Source organism: Berghia stephanieae, chromosome 2, assembly GCF_034508935.2.
Source record: "Berghia stephanieae isolate SIO BIC M18660-M18661 chromosome 2, UCSD_Bste_1.3, whole genome shotgun sequence".
NCBI lineage: Eukaryota > Metazoa > Mollusca > Gastropoda > Nudibranchia > Aeolidiidae > Berghia > Berghia stephanieae.
Window position 1 is genome coordinate 2431887 of NC_088361.1, and position 19810 is coordinate 2451696.

At 35.6% G+C, this 19810-nt stretch overlaps 1 protein-coding gene across 1 annotated transcript in view; it reads right to left on the reverse strand.

The window, feature by feature from the left end:
• LOC144964162 (focadhesin-like) overlaps positions 1-19810 on the reverse strand; it is a 377317-nt gene that overhangs the window by 219381 nt on the left and 138126 nt on the right. Inside the window, exon 3 of the mRNA XM_078898108.1 lies at positions 17096-17170. Within this exon, the coding sequence (XP_078754234.1) occupies positions 17096-17170 (75 nt within the window). The remainder of the gene's footprint in view (positions 1-17095; positions 17171-19810) is intronic.

The window sequence follows — 19810 nt, forward strand, 5'->3', positions numbered from 1 at the left end:
ATTAGCTCTAACCACCATTATCGAGCACTTTCGTACCTACAAGTACCCGCCAACACTCATAATAAATAAATATATATATATATTATATATATATATATATATATATATATATATATATATATATATATAATAAATGTTCTCTCTCTGTGTGTGTATGTAAAAAAAAATATATATATATATATGTGTGTGTGTGTGTGTGTGTGTGTGTGTGTGTGTATACATATATACATACACACATAGAGAGAGAGAGATACAGAGAGAGAGAGAGAGGGAGAGAGAGAGAGAGAGAGAGAGAGAGAGAGAGAGAGAGAGAGAGAGAGAGAGAGAGAGAGAGAGAGATTATGCAACGGCTATTACAAACAGGTTGCTCAATTTTTTACGCGCTATTTGAATGGAGAATTTTATTTTAACTGGCGTGGAGCATTAATATGGGGCTCAATCGAAGTTATACTGGAGAATCCTCTCATCACCCCCGTGGAACGATAACATCGGAAGGCACCAGACATATTTATTGTAGGCTTAAGTTGTGCTTTGTAAACATTCCGATTTGGATTCGAGCTGTATGTGTGTGTGTTGATGTTTATGTTTGCATATGTTTGCGTTTGTGGATGCGAATGCTCGTGAACGACGCGAATTAGATGTTCGGTGTGCACAGCGTGTCTGTGGAGAAGATAAGGAGACGAAAACTAACAAAGGAAAACAAATAGAGTTTTGGTTTAAGACAGTTAAGACAAGCTGCAGATTATTACAATATATTTATGGACTTTGTGATGTAATGGATCAAAATACTGAGTTCTTTCTAAGAAGCTTAAATGGAGACAAGTGATTGTGACGTTAAAAATGAATCGGACAAGAGCTTCAGTAAAGTGATAGGCGATCATCATTATCACAAATTTATATAATAAATCGGCTGAGTCGGACAAGGCATAATACGAAAAGCTGTATACGTTGTATATTTTTGAATTTCTATATAGACGTCTATATATATATATATATATATATATATATATATATATATATATATATATATATATATATATATATATATTAATGTTAAATACGCTTTTTTTTTTGTCAATTTTGCCGTACTGTTAAAAAAATGATATTTAACATATTGTCCATAAAACACGTCGTTCACGGAGTCACCCAGGTTTGGGTGGTTTTGGCAAGATACGTGGCAATTCAACATGTCAACGTTTGATGACCGATATCCGGACAACATTTTTATACGAATTTTTTTTTTTTTTTCAGAGGCAGACCGGTTCTATTCTCCTCATCTCCCAAACCCCATCCTGCACCTGTTGTTTGCAGCAAACTTGTAATCATTAATCCTATTTATACCAGTTTACATCGCCACAATTCTCAATCCCCCCCCTCTCTCTCTCTCTCTCTCTCTCTCTCTCTCTCTCTCTCTCTCTCTCTCTCTCTCTCTATCTATCTATCTATCTATCTATTTCTCTCTCTCTCTCTATCTATCTATCTATCTATTTCTCTCTCTCTCTCTCTATATATATATATATATATATATATATATATATATATATATATATATATATATATATATATCTTGCTCTTATTATTTGCCTGCGTGTGTGTGAGACATTTTAAGGAGGAGATTATATTACGGAAAAGTGTTAGGGGAAAAACAGTCACTTCATCACTAATTAATTTGTCAAGTTTACTTCATCCGTGAAAAAAAAAAAAAAAAAAAAAAAAAAAAAAACACACACAACAAACAAAAGAAGAAAAATAGTAACCAAGAACACATATCGGTAATTCATTTTCTGAATACACTAGTGTATGGATCGATCAGCCCTATTGATGAGTAACCACCCAGTAGAAAGATGGGCCAGGTTGGAATCTGCCCCCCCCCCCCCCCCATCCCCTCCTCCAGCTCATATCTAGTCAGTGGTGATTTGAACGGTGTGTTATATCTATTAGAAAGAACCTACATAGTGTCCGTGTGATACCTCATTAGGAATATTAAATAAAGAATACACAGTCAATGTCTATCTACTTGCAAAGATGTCATAGATCTTAAAAATCGAAGAACTTGGGGGCGAGATGGTCGAATGAAAAGGGTATCCCATTTCGAACCGGGAGACTAGATCTCAGGCCGATTTCAGCATCACATTTCTGCCCCTTGAGCAAGAAAGGTAACGCTCACTTTGGTGGCGCTTCAGTGCGGCTAACGATTGAGTTATTTTGGTTGGTGTTTCATTAAGATAGTCCCTGAGGATGAATAGAGGATATATATATATATATCCGACTCGTTTAAACGTGCCATTGTTAAACCACTATTAAAGAAGTCCGATCTAAATGGAAACGAACTGAAAAATTACAGACCTGTCTCCAACCTTCCATATCTATCCAAAGTGCTTGAACGCATTGTGTTAAAAAGACTTTTGTATCATATCCATCTAAATAATTTAAGTGAAAATTTCCAATCTGCCTATAAATCACATCATAGCACTGAAACTGCCCTTTTAAAAGTATGCACTGATATTCTTAATAGTATTGACAAAAATCATGTCTGTTTATTGACTATGTTGGACCTTTCGGCTGCATTTGACACCATTGATCACGAGATACTTATTAAACGATTAGAAATTACTTTTGGAATTAGAGACACTGCGCTTAGTTGGTTTAAATCATACCTAACATCAAGATCTCAGTCGGTTCTGATCGATGGCGCAGTATCAGAAACATTTCCTCTAAATTACGGCGTTCCGCAGGGGTCTGTCCTTGGTCCTGTTATTTTTACTCTTTATACTCAACCTCTTTCGGATATTTTTGTTAAAAATAAATTAATGTATCATTTCTATGCTGATGACATTCAGATCTATGTAAGCGATATCCCTAGTAATATCCCATCATTGATTACCCGTGTTGAAGACTGTATTAGAGATGTTAAATGCTGGATGGAAATTAACAAGTTAAAGCTGAATAATGAAAAGACAGAGGTGATGGTGTGTGGTAGAAAACGTGTTTTGAAAGATGATTTTCTGAAGTTTACTCTAAATATAAATGGGTGCACAATTAACCTCTCAACGTGTGAAAAAAACCTCGGGGTAATGCTAGATCAACATATGACTATGCAGGCACAGTTTGATTCTCTATGTAGAAGTTTGACAATAGGCTTAAAAAGAATTGCTTCAGTTAGACCTTTCCTAACAAGAGAAGTAACATGCAAACTAATAACATCTTTCATACTATCTAAAATAGATTACTGTAATTCGTTAATCTCGAATGTAAGCAACGATAAAATATCACACCTTCAAAGTATCCAGAATGCGGCTGCTAAATTGATTTTAAGAAAGAAGATAACATCCTACTCGTTGCCACTTTTGTATGAGCTGCATTGGTTACCAGTTAATGTGAGAATCGAATTCAAACTAGCAGTATTGTGCTATAAGTGCCTTAATGATCAAGCACCATTGTATATTACTGAATTTTTAGAAACTTATAAGCCAACGAGGAGTCTACGTTCTGCACTAGATTCTACAAAATTAATTGTTACAAATAAATATAAATATAAATTTTACGGCGGCAGATCGTTCAGTCACGTCGGACCTTCCATCTGGAACTCTCTTCCTAAAAGAATAAGAGAAGCGCAGTCCTTATCAATATTTAAATCAAAGTTAAAACACCATCTCTTTGTTAAAACACATCTTGATTAATGTTAATTTAGTTTATATTATTATATCATTATTTTATATTATTTCCGTATTTGACATAGCATGTGGATGTATTATAACATATCTTGTATTAATGACTTTATGTTTAGTTATTACATTGTTGTATAATGATAATATTATGTTGATGTAGTTTGTATAATGTTTCATTTGTATAATAATGTCACTGTATTATTGTTTCGCGCATTGAGCATCACCCAGTGATGAAAATGCGCGTTATAAATGTCATGTATTATTATTATATATATATATATATATATTATGAGAGTTAAGAACACATACACGAACGATACAAGAAACATCTCGTGAGGAAAACCCGTTGCAAATAATAAAAGAGCAGGATTAAAAGTAAAATCGACGTCGACCAAGATAACAAAACATGTCTGAAGTGCATTCATAAATATTCTTCAAGGTGTTACACTTATGTGTCAAAATAGCGGGCGTATTTTGCCTGTTTGAATGTAATGTGAAACTATAATAATATAAACTAAATATTGCATTTATTGCAGTGGGTGAAATATTAGAGTGAGATCGAGGGATGGATTTAGAAAGCATTAGATGGATAGATATAAAGACAGACAGATAGATAGATAGATAGATAGATAGATAGATAGATAGATAGATAGATAGATAGATAGATAGATAGATAGATAGATAGATAGACGGATAGATAGATAGATAGATAGATATATGATATATCATATAGATAAAGATATATATATATATATATATATATATATATATGGACGGATAGATAGATAGACAGACGGATATATATATATATATATATATATATATATATATATATATATATATATATATATATATTTTTAAAATATTTACCACAATGTTTGGGGCAGTCTACATCAATGTTTCAGGCTTAATTTGCCATCTTCAGGACTGAGTTGTTTTGTTGAGTCAACAAAACAACTCAGTCCTGAAGATGGCAAATTAAGCCTGAAACATTGATGTAGACTGCCCCAAACATTGTGGTAAATATTTTAAATAATAATTCGCTCCATTACTACATGTCGAGCACTTTTCGTACCATATTTATATCAAACACGATTCAATATATATATATATATATATATATATATATATATATATATATATATATATAATGAGAGAGAGAGAGAGAGAGAGAGAAAAGATGTATATATATATATATATATATATATATTAAGATAGATAGATAGATAGATAGATAGATAGATAGATAGATAGATAGATAGATAGATAGATAGATAGATAGATAGATAGATAGATAGATAGATCCATAGACAGATAGATCCATAGATAGATAGATCCATAGATAGATAGATAGATAGATAGATAGATAGATAGATAGATAGATAGATAGATAGATAGATAGATAGATAGATAGATGGATACTAAAAGATAAACAGACTGAGACACAAATGTCCTTCACATAAAATTTAAACGGGAATAACTTTTGAGTGAATTACAATTAAATCCTAATTCAAAAGCTGAAAATAAATTCAAAATAACAAGATATGAAGTGAGTAGAAAAGTGCCAGAAGACAATAGAGAATAATTTTTTTTTTTCGCGGCGGTGGTGGGGTTTGAACCTGCGACCTTATTGGTACGACAACTCCGCCTGGCAGGTGAGAGCGTGGCTCTACCGTGTGAGCTATCCACGAACACAAAATATTCGTTTCAAACCCAAAGTCATTTCTAGATCCCTCTCTCACCCACTTCTTGAGATCGCCGATTCGTTCACCACCATCGCGAAGTAATTTTGACCAGCAGTTAAGCTTAATAGCCAATATTCTCATCACAAACATATAACATAGAAACGATTGAGACATTGAGTATGCTCCGGTGTATGGGGTGAATTTTTAATTCAGAAAAGTGAGTGGAGCAGGCACTTATGTTGGTAACAACAAGATATGAAGTGAGTAGAAAAGTGCCAGAAGACAATAGAGAATAAAAATTTTTTTAAAATTCAAAATAACCGTGTCTCTTGTGAATATAAATATTAAGAAATTGAATCAACGTAATATCTCAGAATCTAAAGTTCCATTTAACTTGTGACTAATCGAGACTACAAATTCAACACAAAAACAAACAAAAAACACAAAGAAAAAAATCGCACAGAAACAGTCCATCAGCTGACATCATTGACAAGGAGTTCTAATGATGGACATACAAAACATTGAAGTGCGTTATGAGTATTGATATTAATTTTCTATTCAATTTTGTAAAATCGATTTTTAAAGACTGGCTTCAAATATCTATGATTTTTCAACAGGTTACACAAATTGACTATATTATAAACCAAAAGGTTTGTATAGTTTCCAAATAAGTATATGTCATTGCATTTATTCCAACCATTATTAAAAGGAAATGTATGAAAAAGAACAATACAATGAAACAAAAGCAATTCAATCCTAACGAATTGGCAATAAAAGAATCACAAGGCAATATCTTAACAGAGCCTGAACAAATCATGATGCGATGGGAGGATTATGGAGAACACCACTTCAAATCACAGCAGACGAAGGACATACACTTTCAAAACAACATAGAACCAAAAGAGCCAGCACTAATGATACACGAAATAGAAAATGCTTTATCGAAACTAAAGAATGGTAAATCACCGGGACTGGATGATATCCCAGCTGAACTTATGAAAGCGAACGGAGAACATGCGCTGTAAGATCTGTGAGACATTTCAATGGCCAGATGAATAGAAATAAGAAATTGTAATGTTACATAAATCAGGAGTGCAGCAATTACAGAACCATATCAGTCATTAATCATGTTAGTAAAAACAGGCTCTATGTCATCCTAGAAAGAATGAAAGCTAAAATAGAAACAGAACTAGCAGAAGAACAGTTTCAGTCCGGTTTCATACCAGGAAGAGTTACTGGATACATGCTCTGCGCACTTCAAGTCATCATAGAAAAACTACATGAAATTCACAAAGAGGCATACATCATCTTCATAGACTACAGCAAAGCCTTTGACAGTGTTGAGCATGAAAAACATTTTCAGACCCTACACGACATGGATTTCCCATCACACGTTGTTGCCCTCATACAATCTTTATACGCAAACCAGGAACTCAGAATTCGCTGGAACAACAACCACGCCGAACGCTTAATAACAGGAGTAGGTGTAAGACAAGGTTGCATTCTGTCACCACACCTATTCAGCATATACACCGAACAAATAATGAGATAAGCAGCTGCTGATAATTTTGGAATCAAAATAGGTCGAAAAATATCAAATCTCAGATATGCAGATGACACCGCGATCCTTACTAACAGCCACTCAGAGGCAACAACATTCATTAATGATCTAAACAACGCAGGTGAGGTTAAAGGCATCAAACTAAATGCTAAAAAGACAAAGTACAAATCGGAGAAGTTAAAGATCAAACCATGCTCATTAAAAACGAAGAGATTTAATGCTTGTCTCATTCTAGATATTTGAGATCCACTAAAACGCAAAATGGCGACTGCTCGATGGATATAAACAACCGAATTGCAATGGCGAATAACAGAATGACCTCTCTAAACAATATCTGGAAAGACACATCCATAGGGCATAACTTGAATATAAAATTAGTAAAAGTATCGGTGTGGGCAGTGATGACATATGCACGGCACGGAGGATGGGCCCTCAAGAACCAAGACGTAAAACGTATAATCTCTTCCGAAATGCGGTTCTACGGATGATGAGGGTAAGCTGGATCGAAAGAAGAACCAATAACAGCATACTTGAAGAGCTGGAGGTCATGCCATAACTACTAAAGGTCATCAAAAGAAGAAAACTCAGTTTTCCGGTCACATAAGCCGAAATCGATGCACCCTAATGAAAGGTGTAGCCTTACTTGACTTAGATGCCTTTCGCGTCTCGACCGAAAGATCGGGTCGCCTTGGCTGTTTCCAGTATTTCCTGTGTGAGGTGTCTCCAATATTGCCGGTCCTCTGCTAGGGTTCTCAGATTTTCAAGGTCCCCTGCCGTTATGAGACTAATGCTTTGTCCAAGTGTTGTGAGGTTTTTGTTTAGGATCACAGGGAGTGTTGTGATCGGTCTTCCTCTGAAAAGGTTCCCGTGTTTTTGGAAGTATCCCGACATGGCTTGGTTTGCTGGTATGTTTTTGTCCCTGCGTAGTATGTGACCGAAAAGTTGCCATCGTTGTTGTAAAATGTCAAGGGAGATTGGTCTTTCTTTTGTGATCTTATAGAGTGATTCATTTGAGATCTTTTTGGGGTATTTGATGTCCAGTACCCTTCTTAGCTGTGTGCGATGGAAGGCATCCAGATGTTCTTCTTCGGATTTTGTCAACGCCCAAGTGCCGCAGTTATACAGAAGTACCGGTTTTACAAGAGCATGGTACAGTTTCAGTTTGGTTTTTCTCTTTATTTTGTCACCTCTAATCCATACATTGGTGAGTTTACTGAGTGCGGCGTTTGATAGCTGTTTTCTTCTTTGTACATCCTCGGTGTCTCCAATTAGTGAGCCGACTTTCTTTGTTCTTTTCCATTCCTCTTTGTTCCTCGATATTGTTGTAAATTCGGTTTTATTGACATTGACTTGGAGGTTATATTTCATGAGGGTATTTTGTATGATGTCTATATTTGCTGGTGTTGATCCAATAAAATCGACATCATCTGCATAGGCGATTTCTCTAGGGATTGCATTCTAAATATGAGTCGTTGGTTTTGGAATGACTTTTCGAACTTCTTTCAGAGCGTGTTCTAAGTATATTGTGAACAGAATCGGGCTCAGACTATCTCCTTGGGGGTCCCGATGTTACTTTCGAACTGCGTCTGTTTTGTGGCCCCGTATATCCTTGGTTGTATCTTTGTGTTGCTGAGGAAAATCGGATTATTCGGAGCTCGTCTTCGTCTACTATTTCTGTTAATATCTCCAAAAGTTTTCCTCTGTCGATCGTATCAAAGGCTGCGGACATATCGATTCCGGTTATTGTTATGGATATGTTTTCTTTGAGTGCCTTTGCTGCCAACCATTTATGTGTCCATACAACGTCCGATGTGCTTCGGTCTTGGCGAAACCCGCTTTGGCTATGTGAAAGGTGTAGCACAGGGGAAAATGGAAGGCAAACGATGAAGAGGAAGACCAAGGTCCAGTTATATAATAAATATCCAGATAGACATATATATATATATATATATATATATATATATATATATATATATATGATAGATAGATAGATAGATAGATAGATAGATATAGATAGATATATTATTTAAAATATTTACCACAATGTTTGGGGCAGTCTACATCGATGTTTCAGGCTTAATTTGCCATCTTCAGGACTGAGTTGTTTTTTTGACTGTTGTTGTTTCTTGAAGTGGTTCCGGTTTGAAGTTAATTAAGAGGAATTTGCGCCGATGGGGACACTTTCCGTAGATCTCACTTTTCATGTTGAGTGTGGCTTCATGAGGTTGTTTGATTATAGTATATTTTTCTTCCAGGCATAAGCTACATTGTTTTGATGTTGGTGTGTATCCTGTTGCTTTAGATAAAATTTTCCATGAAATGTTGTGGTCTATTTTGTTGTCTTTTAATTTCCAAATATGTTCGCTGAGTTTTGTGGATGTTTTTTTGTTAGTGTTTCTAAATGTTGAGGTGTGGAGGTTGTATCTTGTTTATAATAATAAAATAATAAGAAAATAATTTCAAAACAAGATACAACCTCCACACCTCAACATTTAGAAACACTAACAAAAAAACATCCACAAAACTCAGCGAACATATTTGGAAATTAAAAGACAACAAAATAGACCACAACATTTCATGGAAAATTTTATCTAAAGCAACAGGATACACACCAACATCAAAACAATGTAGCTTATGCCTGGAAGAAAAATATACTATAATCAAACAACCTCATGAAGCCACACTCAACATGAAAAGTGAGATCTACGGAAAGTGTCCCCATCGGCGCAAATTCCTCTTAATTAACTTCAAACCGGAACCACTTCAAGAAACAACAACAGTCAAAAAAACAACTCAGTCCTGAAGATGGCAAATTAAGCCTGAAACATCGATGTAGACTGCCCCAAACATTGTGGTAAATATTTTAAATAATAATTCGCTCCATTACTACATGTCGAGCACTTTTCGTACCATATTTGTATCAAACACGATTCAATAGATAGATAGATAGATAGATAGATAGATAGATAGATGGATGGATATATCGATAGATAGATAGATAGATAGATAGATAGATAGATAGATAGATAGATAGATAGATAGATAGATAGATAGATAGATAGATAGATAGATAGATAGATAGATAGATAGATAGATAGATAGATAGAACAAAGAAAGGGGGGAACGATGGACAACTACGCTGTACCGCACGACATACCTGGAAAGTGAGGTGGTTATTACTTCTTTAGATGCTATTGAGATAATGACAGTTGTCTGGCCTGTAGCCACATAACACAGATATACACAAACAAAACACTTTTCATTTATCCATAAATTACGATTATCCCCTCCCTCTCTATGTGTCAAAAAGGTAAACCGTAAGCTTTTGGAGCGGTCTTGGGTTTAAGATTGTTTAACAAGTTGCCGGACATCTTAATGTGTCGGTATATATATAGTAAAAGAGCAGTGGCCAAAATGGGGAAAACACAGTTTTGTAAGAGTACGCTGGAATACTTAGACAAAAGCTACGTATTGCATAAGACAAAACACATCCCCAATATCGGGGAAAAAATAAGTAGGTGGAGCAGACATTAATATATTTTTGTGTACAAAAGATCAATAACAAATTGTAGTGGCTAGTACCAATGGGCCTTTGTAGGTTTAAGACTGTATAACAAGTTGCCGGACATCTTAATATGTCGGTATATAGTAAAAGTGCTGTGGCCAAAATGGGGAGAACACAGTTTTGTAAGACTACGCTAGAATACTTGGACAAAAGCTACGTATTGCATAAGACAAAACGCATCCCCAATATCGGGGGGAAAATACGTAGGTGGAGCATATTTTTTGTGTACAAGAGATCAATAAACGAATTGGAGTGGTCAGTGCCACTGTGGGGCGTGGGGTTGTGTATTATGGGTTTGTTGTCCGAACGAACACTATAATTTGAGTTCGAACCTATCTTGTGCGTTACAAATAATAATAATAATAATAATAATAATAACAATAATAATAATAATAATAATAATAATAATAATAATAATAATAATAATAATAATAATAATAATAATAATAATAATAATAATAATAATAATAATAATAATAATAATAATAATGAAAACTTATATAGAGCTTTTACTCCGAAACACCAGCTTAAATTACAAATTACAAACACCATAAATGACTCAAGCTTAATTTAGTGGTAATTAAGAGTGACATTCGGGTCACTTGTTTTTAATAATCAAAATAACAATTGAATACAAACTATTTATTTCAATAATTTACAGGAAAGAATTTATTTTAAGGTAGAAAGAAAAAGTAGACATTATCTGTCTTTTCATCCTGTAAGAGATGAATTACACTAAGGAAGCGCTCTGGGTTCAATTTCCTTCACGATGATAAAATGATAAAAGTTAATCGATATGTGATTTACAATTATCTGTTATAAGCACTCATGTGCTTTGCCTTTAAAATTGTTGAAAGTCCTAATGGCTTAGCTTTTAGTCCTGAGTTGTGGGGTCGATGTGCAGCACTGATATCTCGATATTAATAGATATTAACGGTTTTCTTTTCTCCTCGGACAGATGTCTGTCTGTCTGTCTATCAGTCTGTTTTATTTTCTGTCCATGGTCTTATTCGGGTTAGAACATTCGTACCAGTAAATGCAGCAGACAAGGTTTGTGGCCGGCGGAGCAGCTTGTAATAGTATAGACGCCTCGGCAGCCTCTCTTTAAGCTTACTTCTTTTGCTGTGAAAGCTGATGATAGTCCATCTGTTGATTTTCGTTCGTGGTTATTTTGGAGGCGTTTTAGTTATCTATTTAAGGAAGTATGAATTGACGTGGGTGGTCTGCCTTTATACTTCTTGAATCATGGCTTAATTTATTATGAGTTTATGTTCAAAAAGTCGCCAAAATTGACTCCAATATTTGAATAGCCATGGGCCTTTGATACCTGAGAGCGGTGGAAGATGCCTAAAGTCTGGGATCGTGAAAATACTCAAGACAAGGTGAAAATGGAAAGGTTTCGGATGGGAACGGTATAGATAATGGACAATTCGAGTTCAAACCCTTCGTCAGCACACCAATAAACAAAGGAACTTGGAAAACAAATAGAATAAATGGAGTATAGATCGTAAGCCTCTGTACGCGCGGCTATGTGGTCTAGTGGTATGACACTCGCTTTCTGATCGGAAGGTCCTGTGTTCGAGCCTCGCTCGGCGCATAGTTGAGTCCTTGCAGAAGACTCTTTACTCATTTTCTCTCACAGTACTCAGGTGTAAAATGAGTACCTGGCCATTAACAGCGTTGTCTCTGTCCGACATTTTTTTGTAATTTCGCCTAACAGGCGTCATGTCCGGTCCTTCGTGTTAAATGTTGCTGTTGGCCAAGGACACACTGAAAAGTGCTTGGAGCACGTTTAGTGGATATTGCGCTATATAAAAGCTCAATTTTTTTCCAATCTTTGGTGAATGAAGTGTTAGCGTGACGTGGGTTTGTAAATAGAGTCCCTGGGGTGCATAGGAACGATACGGCCGGTCAGCGTACGAGAAAATAATGGAAGATAAAAGACATAACATAATTGTAAATATTAGAAGTAGTAATAGTAGTAGAAGAGATGGTAATAGAAGAAATAATGATAATAATAATAATAATAATAATAATAATAATAATAATAATAATAATAATAATAATAATAATAATAATAATAATAATAATAATAATAATAATAATAATAGTAGTAGTAGTAGTAGTAGTAGTAGTAGTAGTAGTAGTAGTAGTAGTAGTAGTAGTAGTAGTAGTAGTAGTAGTAGGAGGAGGAGGAGGAGGAGGAGGAGGAGGAGGAAAATGTAACAATAACTTCACAACTGTGGTCTTGTGTTATGTCACTCGCATTTGGATCAGAAGTCCCTGTGTTCGAGTCCCGCTCTGAGCGGCGCATGTCTTGAACAATGCTCTTTACCCACATTCTTTCACCATGTAAAATTAGTACCTGGTCGTTAACAACGTTGGCTCTGTGGGGGTACAAATTGTAATATTGTCTAACTGGCGTCGATTCTGATAGCCTATGTTTTGATTCCAGTAAAGAAACATATGTGTTTACACAACAACATTGAAGCTAGTTCCGACTTAAAATGAGCAAAATTAGGAATTTCGAATGCACTTAATCCATAGAAGTTCCGAATTAAAATTCGACAGCTGTCATGGAAATAACCCGCGTGGTTAAATACACGGAAAATCGTAAAAGACACAACAGTCTTGTCATTCTTAAGATTATGAACATTATAATTGGATAAACATTTCACATGCTCTGTGTTTGTAGCGATAGATCTTATTATGAGAGTTGTTGGTATCCAATGTCAATGTACTTAAACACTTAAGAAACAATACGGACGTGTTAATAACAATTTTTCGTGGATATGGAGCGCTGCTGTAAATTGATCAAATTGCCAATGCTGACCAAAAATTTCAAACTGAATGATAAAACGAATGAAATTCTTTTGGTTGCGTCATAGTTAAAGTTTAAATGCATGAACACACCTTTTTTACAATGGAGAATATTGACATTTCAGGTCTCAGTCAGTTACAGCAAAAAATATTGGTGTTATTTTATACCGCAACCTCTCCGTGGATCAGTATATCGATCCGTGAAAATGATCAATTTTGAAATGAGCTGAATTTCATATATCATTTTATATGTGAACCATTGATCTTAGCCCGTCCTGGTTGTTGTAACCCTTTGTTTGCAAGCCCTCCAGACGTGAAGATAAATAAACTCCAGAGAGTTCAAAACAGTGCGTCCAGATTGGTGATAGCAAAATCACATTTTGACAGTGCTACTGATATACTCCGAGTAGAAAAGTGCCAGAAGACAATAGAGAATAAAAAATTTTTTCGCGGCGGTGGTGGGGTTTGAACCTGCGACCTTATTGGTACGACAACTCCGCCTGGCAGGTGAGAGCGTGGCTCTACCGTGTGAGCTATCCACGAACACAAAAATATTCGTTTCAAACCCAAAGTCATTTCTAGATCCCTCTCTCACCCACTTCTTGAGATCGCCGATTCGTTCGCCACCATCGCGAAGTAATTTTGACCAGCAGTTAAGCTTAATAGCCAATATTCTCATCACAAACATATAACATAGAAACGATTGAGACATTGAGTATGCTCCGGTGTATGGGGTGAATTTTTAATTCAGAAAAGTGAGTGGAGCAGGCACTTATGTTGGTAACAACAAGATATGAAGTGAGTAGAAAAGTGCCAGAAGACAATAGAGAATAAAATTTTTTTTCGCGGCGGTGGTGGGGTTTGAACCTGCGACCTTATTGGTACGACAACTCCGCCTGGCAGGTGAGAGCGTGGCTCTACCGTGTGAGCTATCCACGAACACAAAAATATTCGTTTCAAACCCAAAGTCATTTCTAGATCCCTCTCTCACCCACTTCTTGAGATCGCCGATTCGTTCGCCACCATCGCGAAGTAATTTTGACCAGCAGTTAAGCTTAATAGCCAATATTCTCATCACAAACATATAACATAGAAACGAAAAAAATTTTTTATTCTCTATTGTCTTCTGGCACTTTTCTACTCACTTCATATCTTGTTGTTACCAACATAAGTGCCTGCTCCACTCACTTTTCTGAATTAAAAATTCACCCCATACACCGGAGCATACTCAATGTCTCAATCGTTTCTATGTTATATGTTTGTGATGAGAATATTGGCTATTAAGCTTAACTGCTGGTCAAAATTACTTCGCGATGGTGGCGAACGAATCGGCGATCTCAAGAAGTAGGTGAGAGAGAGGATCTAGAAATGACTTTGGGTTTGAAACGAATATTTTTGTGTTCGTGGATAGCTCACACGGTAGAGCCACGCTCTCACCTGCCAGGCGGAGTTGTCGTACCAATAAGGTCGCAGGTTCAAACCCCACCACCGCCGCGAAAAAAAATTTTATTCTCTATTGTCTTCTGGCACTTTTCTACTCACTTCATATCTTGTTGTTACCAACATAAGTGCCTGCTCCACTCACTTTTCTGAATTAAAAATTCACCCCATACACCGGAGCATACTCAATGTCTCAATCGTTTCTATGTTATATGTTTGTGATGAGAATATTGGCTATTAAGCTTAACTGCTGGTCAAAATTACTTCGCGATGGTGGCGAACGAATCGACGATCTCAAGAAGTGGGTGAGAGAGGGATCTAGAAATGACTTTGGGTTTGAAACGAATATTTTTGTGTTCGTGGATAGCTCACACGGTAGAGCCACGCTCTCACCTGCCAGGCGGAGTTGTCGTACCAATAAGGTCGCAGGTTCAAACCCCACCACCGCCGCGAAAAAAAAATTTATTCTCTATTGTCTTCTGGCACTTTTCTACTCACTTCATATCTTGATACCAACATAAGTGCCTGCTCCACTCACTTTACTGATATACTCCGCACTCTTCATTGTGGCTCCGTGTGAAAGCGAGAATTGAATACAAAATTTCTCTGTTTTTGTTATAATATTTTCGGCGGAACTGACCCAGCGTAAAAGAATTAATCACCCCATACGAGCAAATAATAGAGCAGAAATTTCAGGATCATAAATTGCCATCAGTACCTAAAACAATATTGAAATTTTCGGTGGTAGATCGCTTGTCAAACCTGGCCCAACTGTTTGGAATTTGCTTACTGTATCTCTTCCACTCTCGAGCAATACTGTGAGTTTCAAGAAATATCTGAAGTCATTTCTTTTCTCAAAGTACTTTTTACCGTTAATTGTCCTAGTTTTATATTGTAATTCATAGATAGAATGTTTCTTTCTTGAACCGGTCCATTTTCAGTGCGTATTTTTAGATCAATACACTTCTTGTCCTGTACACATACATTATTAGTACAAGCATAAGTGTATCTTGTGGTAAGACATTCGTCCTAGGAGCGAAAGTCCAACGTTCGAGTTCTGCTGAGCGACTCATAGTTTAGTCCTTGGAAATGGCTGTATAAAATGAGTACTAGCCCTTTACAGCGTTGTCTCCGTTGCAAAAAAAAAAAAAATTGTAATATCGCCCAACGCCCAATAGGCGTCATGTCTTGTCCTGCATGTTAAATATTTCTGTTCCGCTAGGAACCCCTTGTAAAGCGCTTTGAGCATGTTTACTGGATTTGCGCTATAGAATGCTCGAGTTTCAGTTTAATTCAACTTTATCAATGTGTTTGCATTGGCTGGTTGCTGGTAGTTTTCAAACCTAAATTCAAGACAATGAACAACACTATCGTATCTGAAAAGTTCGCATAATCCCAATCTGATGTTTCGTATTGCAAAAGTGAAATTATAATTGACATTAAACATTAACCAGATATTACAGGAAATAACCTAGTCTGGTGTGTGACAATTTAATTGAAGCCATAAGAAAATGTCAACGGCTTTTGCTGTGATAGAATCAATGGCCTGCTCTTTTAAGTGAGGTCAATGAAAATGAATATACAGCTGGGCACATTGATACTTGAACCGAATTGACAGATAATAATACAACATAGGCATATCTGTGCCTCAAAATAACTATTAAAGTTATATAACGTAACGAACTAAAGGTTGCAATGAACTCGTGTTTATGTACATACGTATTTTCGTTCTTTGTTTAAGACTGAAGTCGAAAACCGTCTCAGAGGGAGAAGGTGTCAGAAAGTTTGTAAGTGTGAAGACAACTAACATAAATAACTATTCATATAGAGACTTATATTTCTTCCTTGAGTTACTCATTATATCCGTTCTCTACTGTTGTCCTATCTTTGTGGTTTCCGGTCTTGACAAAAGCATTGCCTTCGTTCTCAGAAAGAAAGAAAAACTATCAAATGTCATATTGGTCAACGGATTTTTGTTTATAATCAGGCATCCTCCACTCTCGAGTAAAGCTTATTGGTTTGTTTTCTGTCTTTCTTGTTTTCTTGAATGAAATTTCGATACTTTTTGTTCATAGGAAAAATATTATAGATGAGAATTGAGACGGTAAGAGAAGGAAGTTGGATATGCTTAGGGTAAAGTTTACATAAGATATCTTAGACCAAAATATATGGTAAGATAAAGGGAGTAGAAATGACTCTTATAAAAGATACAACACAAAGTCGCTCAGGTTCGGCAGCAGTGACTGAGTTCCTCGGACAATCTATTCCCTTTTGGGTTCATGACTCCAGAAAAAAGAGTAATACTCGTATCATGTATCAAATTTTAACTGATATTCGCATGCAATTTCAGACTTACCTGAGATACATCGTCTTTGGTTTTGATTGTAGACGATTGTTGTTTTCTCACTTCCAAAGAAAGTTTGGATATTGCCTGAAAAAGAAAAAGAAAATGCAAATATGGAACATCATGTCGGAGGTCCATACTGTGTCTTCTATCCCCTTATATCTGTTTTCCAACATGCTTTCTGTCTTTGTCTTGGCATGAGGTTACTTGATTTTGTCCTGGCCCTGGTTGGAGTCTTGGCTGGGAGGGAAACAGTCAAATGCATAGTTATTGTTTTGGGAGATGATATTTTTTTTCCTTGTAAATCATCTCTCTGTTATGTATTATTATATTTGTTATTTTTAGTGTATAATGTAAGCATTTGAGTGTAGTCCTCTCTGTTGGATTTTGTGCTTGTGTCCGGATGAGACTTATAGGTGATCTCAAACTAAGTACATTGGTGGTATGCTCTTGGAATCTACATCTGATCCCTATTTGTTCCCAGTTCCCCTTTGTCTTACCTTTTCTTGGGTGCTTTAATTGTAATTCTAGAACTTTTTACTATCCATTTTCTTCCTTTTTACTGGCGCTGATATGACCTAAATCTGTTGCAAGCGCCGTAAAACCCTTAAAAACAAAAACAATGCCTGTCGTGAATACACTTTTGATACAATTTCATTTCAAAGGTTTATTTTAGGCAATTACCAATATGTACCATACATTTACATTTAATTTCAAATCAATACAGTGAGAAGAAAACTACCAAACTAATCAAATAGATAAATAAATAAATAATACACATGAATATCATCAATAAATAGACAGAAAAAAATAAATAGATAAATAATTGAAAAATAAATAAATAACAATAACTTGACCAAAATAAAAATAAACATTGGAAATCATTTTACAGGAAACAAAATAAATAACATAATATATAAATAAAAATAAGTCAACGGTCACTAACATTGAAAAATAAGTCATCGAGCACAGACAATGACAGAAACACATTTCTAAGGGGGTGGGGGGGGGGGGGAGATACAATATTTATATATATAAATAAAAATTCATGTTCCAACAAATAGCATATGCGCAAGTATGTCAATGGTCGTTGAAAAATAAGTCATCAAACACAGACAATGACAGAAGAAGAAAAAATCCATATTCAAATAAATAGCATATTATTAATAGGTTCAACGTCACTATCATTGAAAATTAAGTCAACAAACACAGATTGACAAGGAAAGACACATTTCTAAAGAAAAATAAAAAATAAAAATAAACGGTCACTATAACATTGAAATTAAGTCATTGAACACAGCAAATGACAGAAAATCGTTTCTAGAAGAAGAAAAAAAAAACCGCACACACACATAAACACGCACACAACACGCGCGCGCGCACGCACACACACACACACACATACGCACGCACACAACTGTCGCATTGTGTGTAAATCACATAAACACAGCCAGTCAAAATGTCACCATGTATATGTGTATATATATATATATATATATATATATATATATATATAATATATATATATATATATATATATATATATATATATATATATATATATATATATATATAGAGAGAGAGAGAGAGAGAGAGAGAGAGAGAGAGAGAGAGAGAGAGAGAGAAAGAGAAAGACTACTCAAAAAAGATAGGTGCGATTTGATATTTGATGATAATGGTAAAATGTTATGCTGAAGGTGTTGATGGTGATGCCAGTGATGATGAGGTTAGTATTAATGAGCACGATGATATAATTTGTGTTGCTAGTGGAAACGGACGAATATGATGTGGATGGTTATGAGGATGTCGATGATGCTGATGTTGGCGACAATGATAACGATGACGTAGATGACCATTGTCATAGCAATGACGCTGGTAAGAATGACCATGAAATGACTGAATACACTGATGGAGGTGAAGACAATGATGGTGATAGTAATGACAAAGCAATGAATGTTAACATAAAATCAACGAGGTAAGTCATGTACATACAGAAATATATCACATACACAATTAGAATGAGGATGATTGACCCCCCCCCCCCCCCTCCCTTTCGGAGGTTCGATTTATAGACTAAACTGCATTTCACCTATGTGTATTTAGGTCGTCATGTGCAGAAATACCAGTCGGATGCACACATTCTCACCCCCCACCCATAAGGAGCAAAGAAACCTGTATTCATAATTCATGAAGGGGCGTTTGCACTCTCTACACATTCATTGTATCCATTTTATTTTCTTCCTTGCACTTAACTATCAATCTCTCACCCTACTCTATGTCTCCTGCTGGAGAGATTTGATATTCATTCGATAACTAGTTCTCTCTAATATTGCCTCTGTACCCGGTAACATAGTAACCCCATATCCTTTTGCACAACCTTTTTTTTTTAAATTGGAGGATTCTAAGAAACTCTATCATACTCGTTTTTTAAAAATAATTTATCCGGCAAACAACCCCTCCTCCCATTTACAAACCTCTTACACCCAGTCAAACAATAGAATTCTGGTCGCCGAATTTTCTAGGTCCTTAATACATTCTGAGAACGATCCCAATGTGTTTATACCGCAGTTTCTTCTTTACACTTAGCTGTGCCCATAATTTTTGTCGTTTTCACACGAATTTGGGACGCTGAAAGATTTTATTTTCGCCTACAGGGCAACGACACAAACAATAAAGATTTAAAATATATAATTCTTCAGATGAAAAGCAAAACACAAAAACATAAAC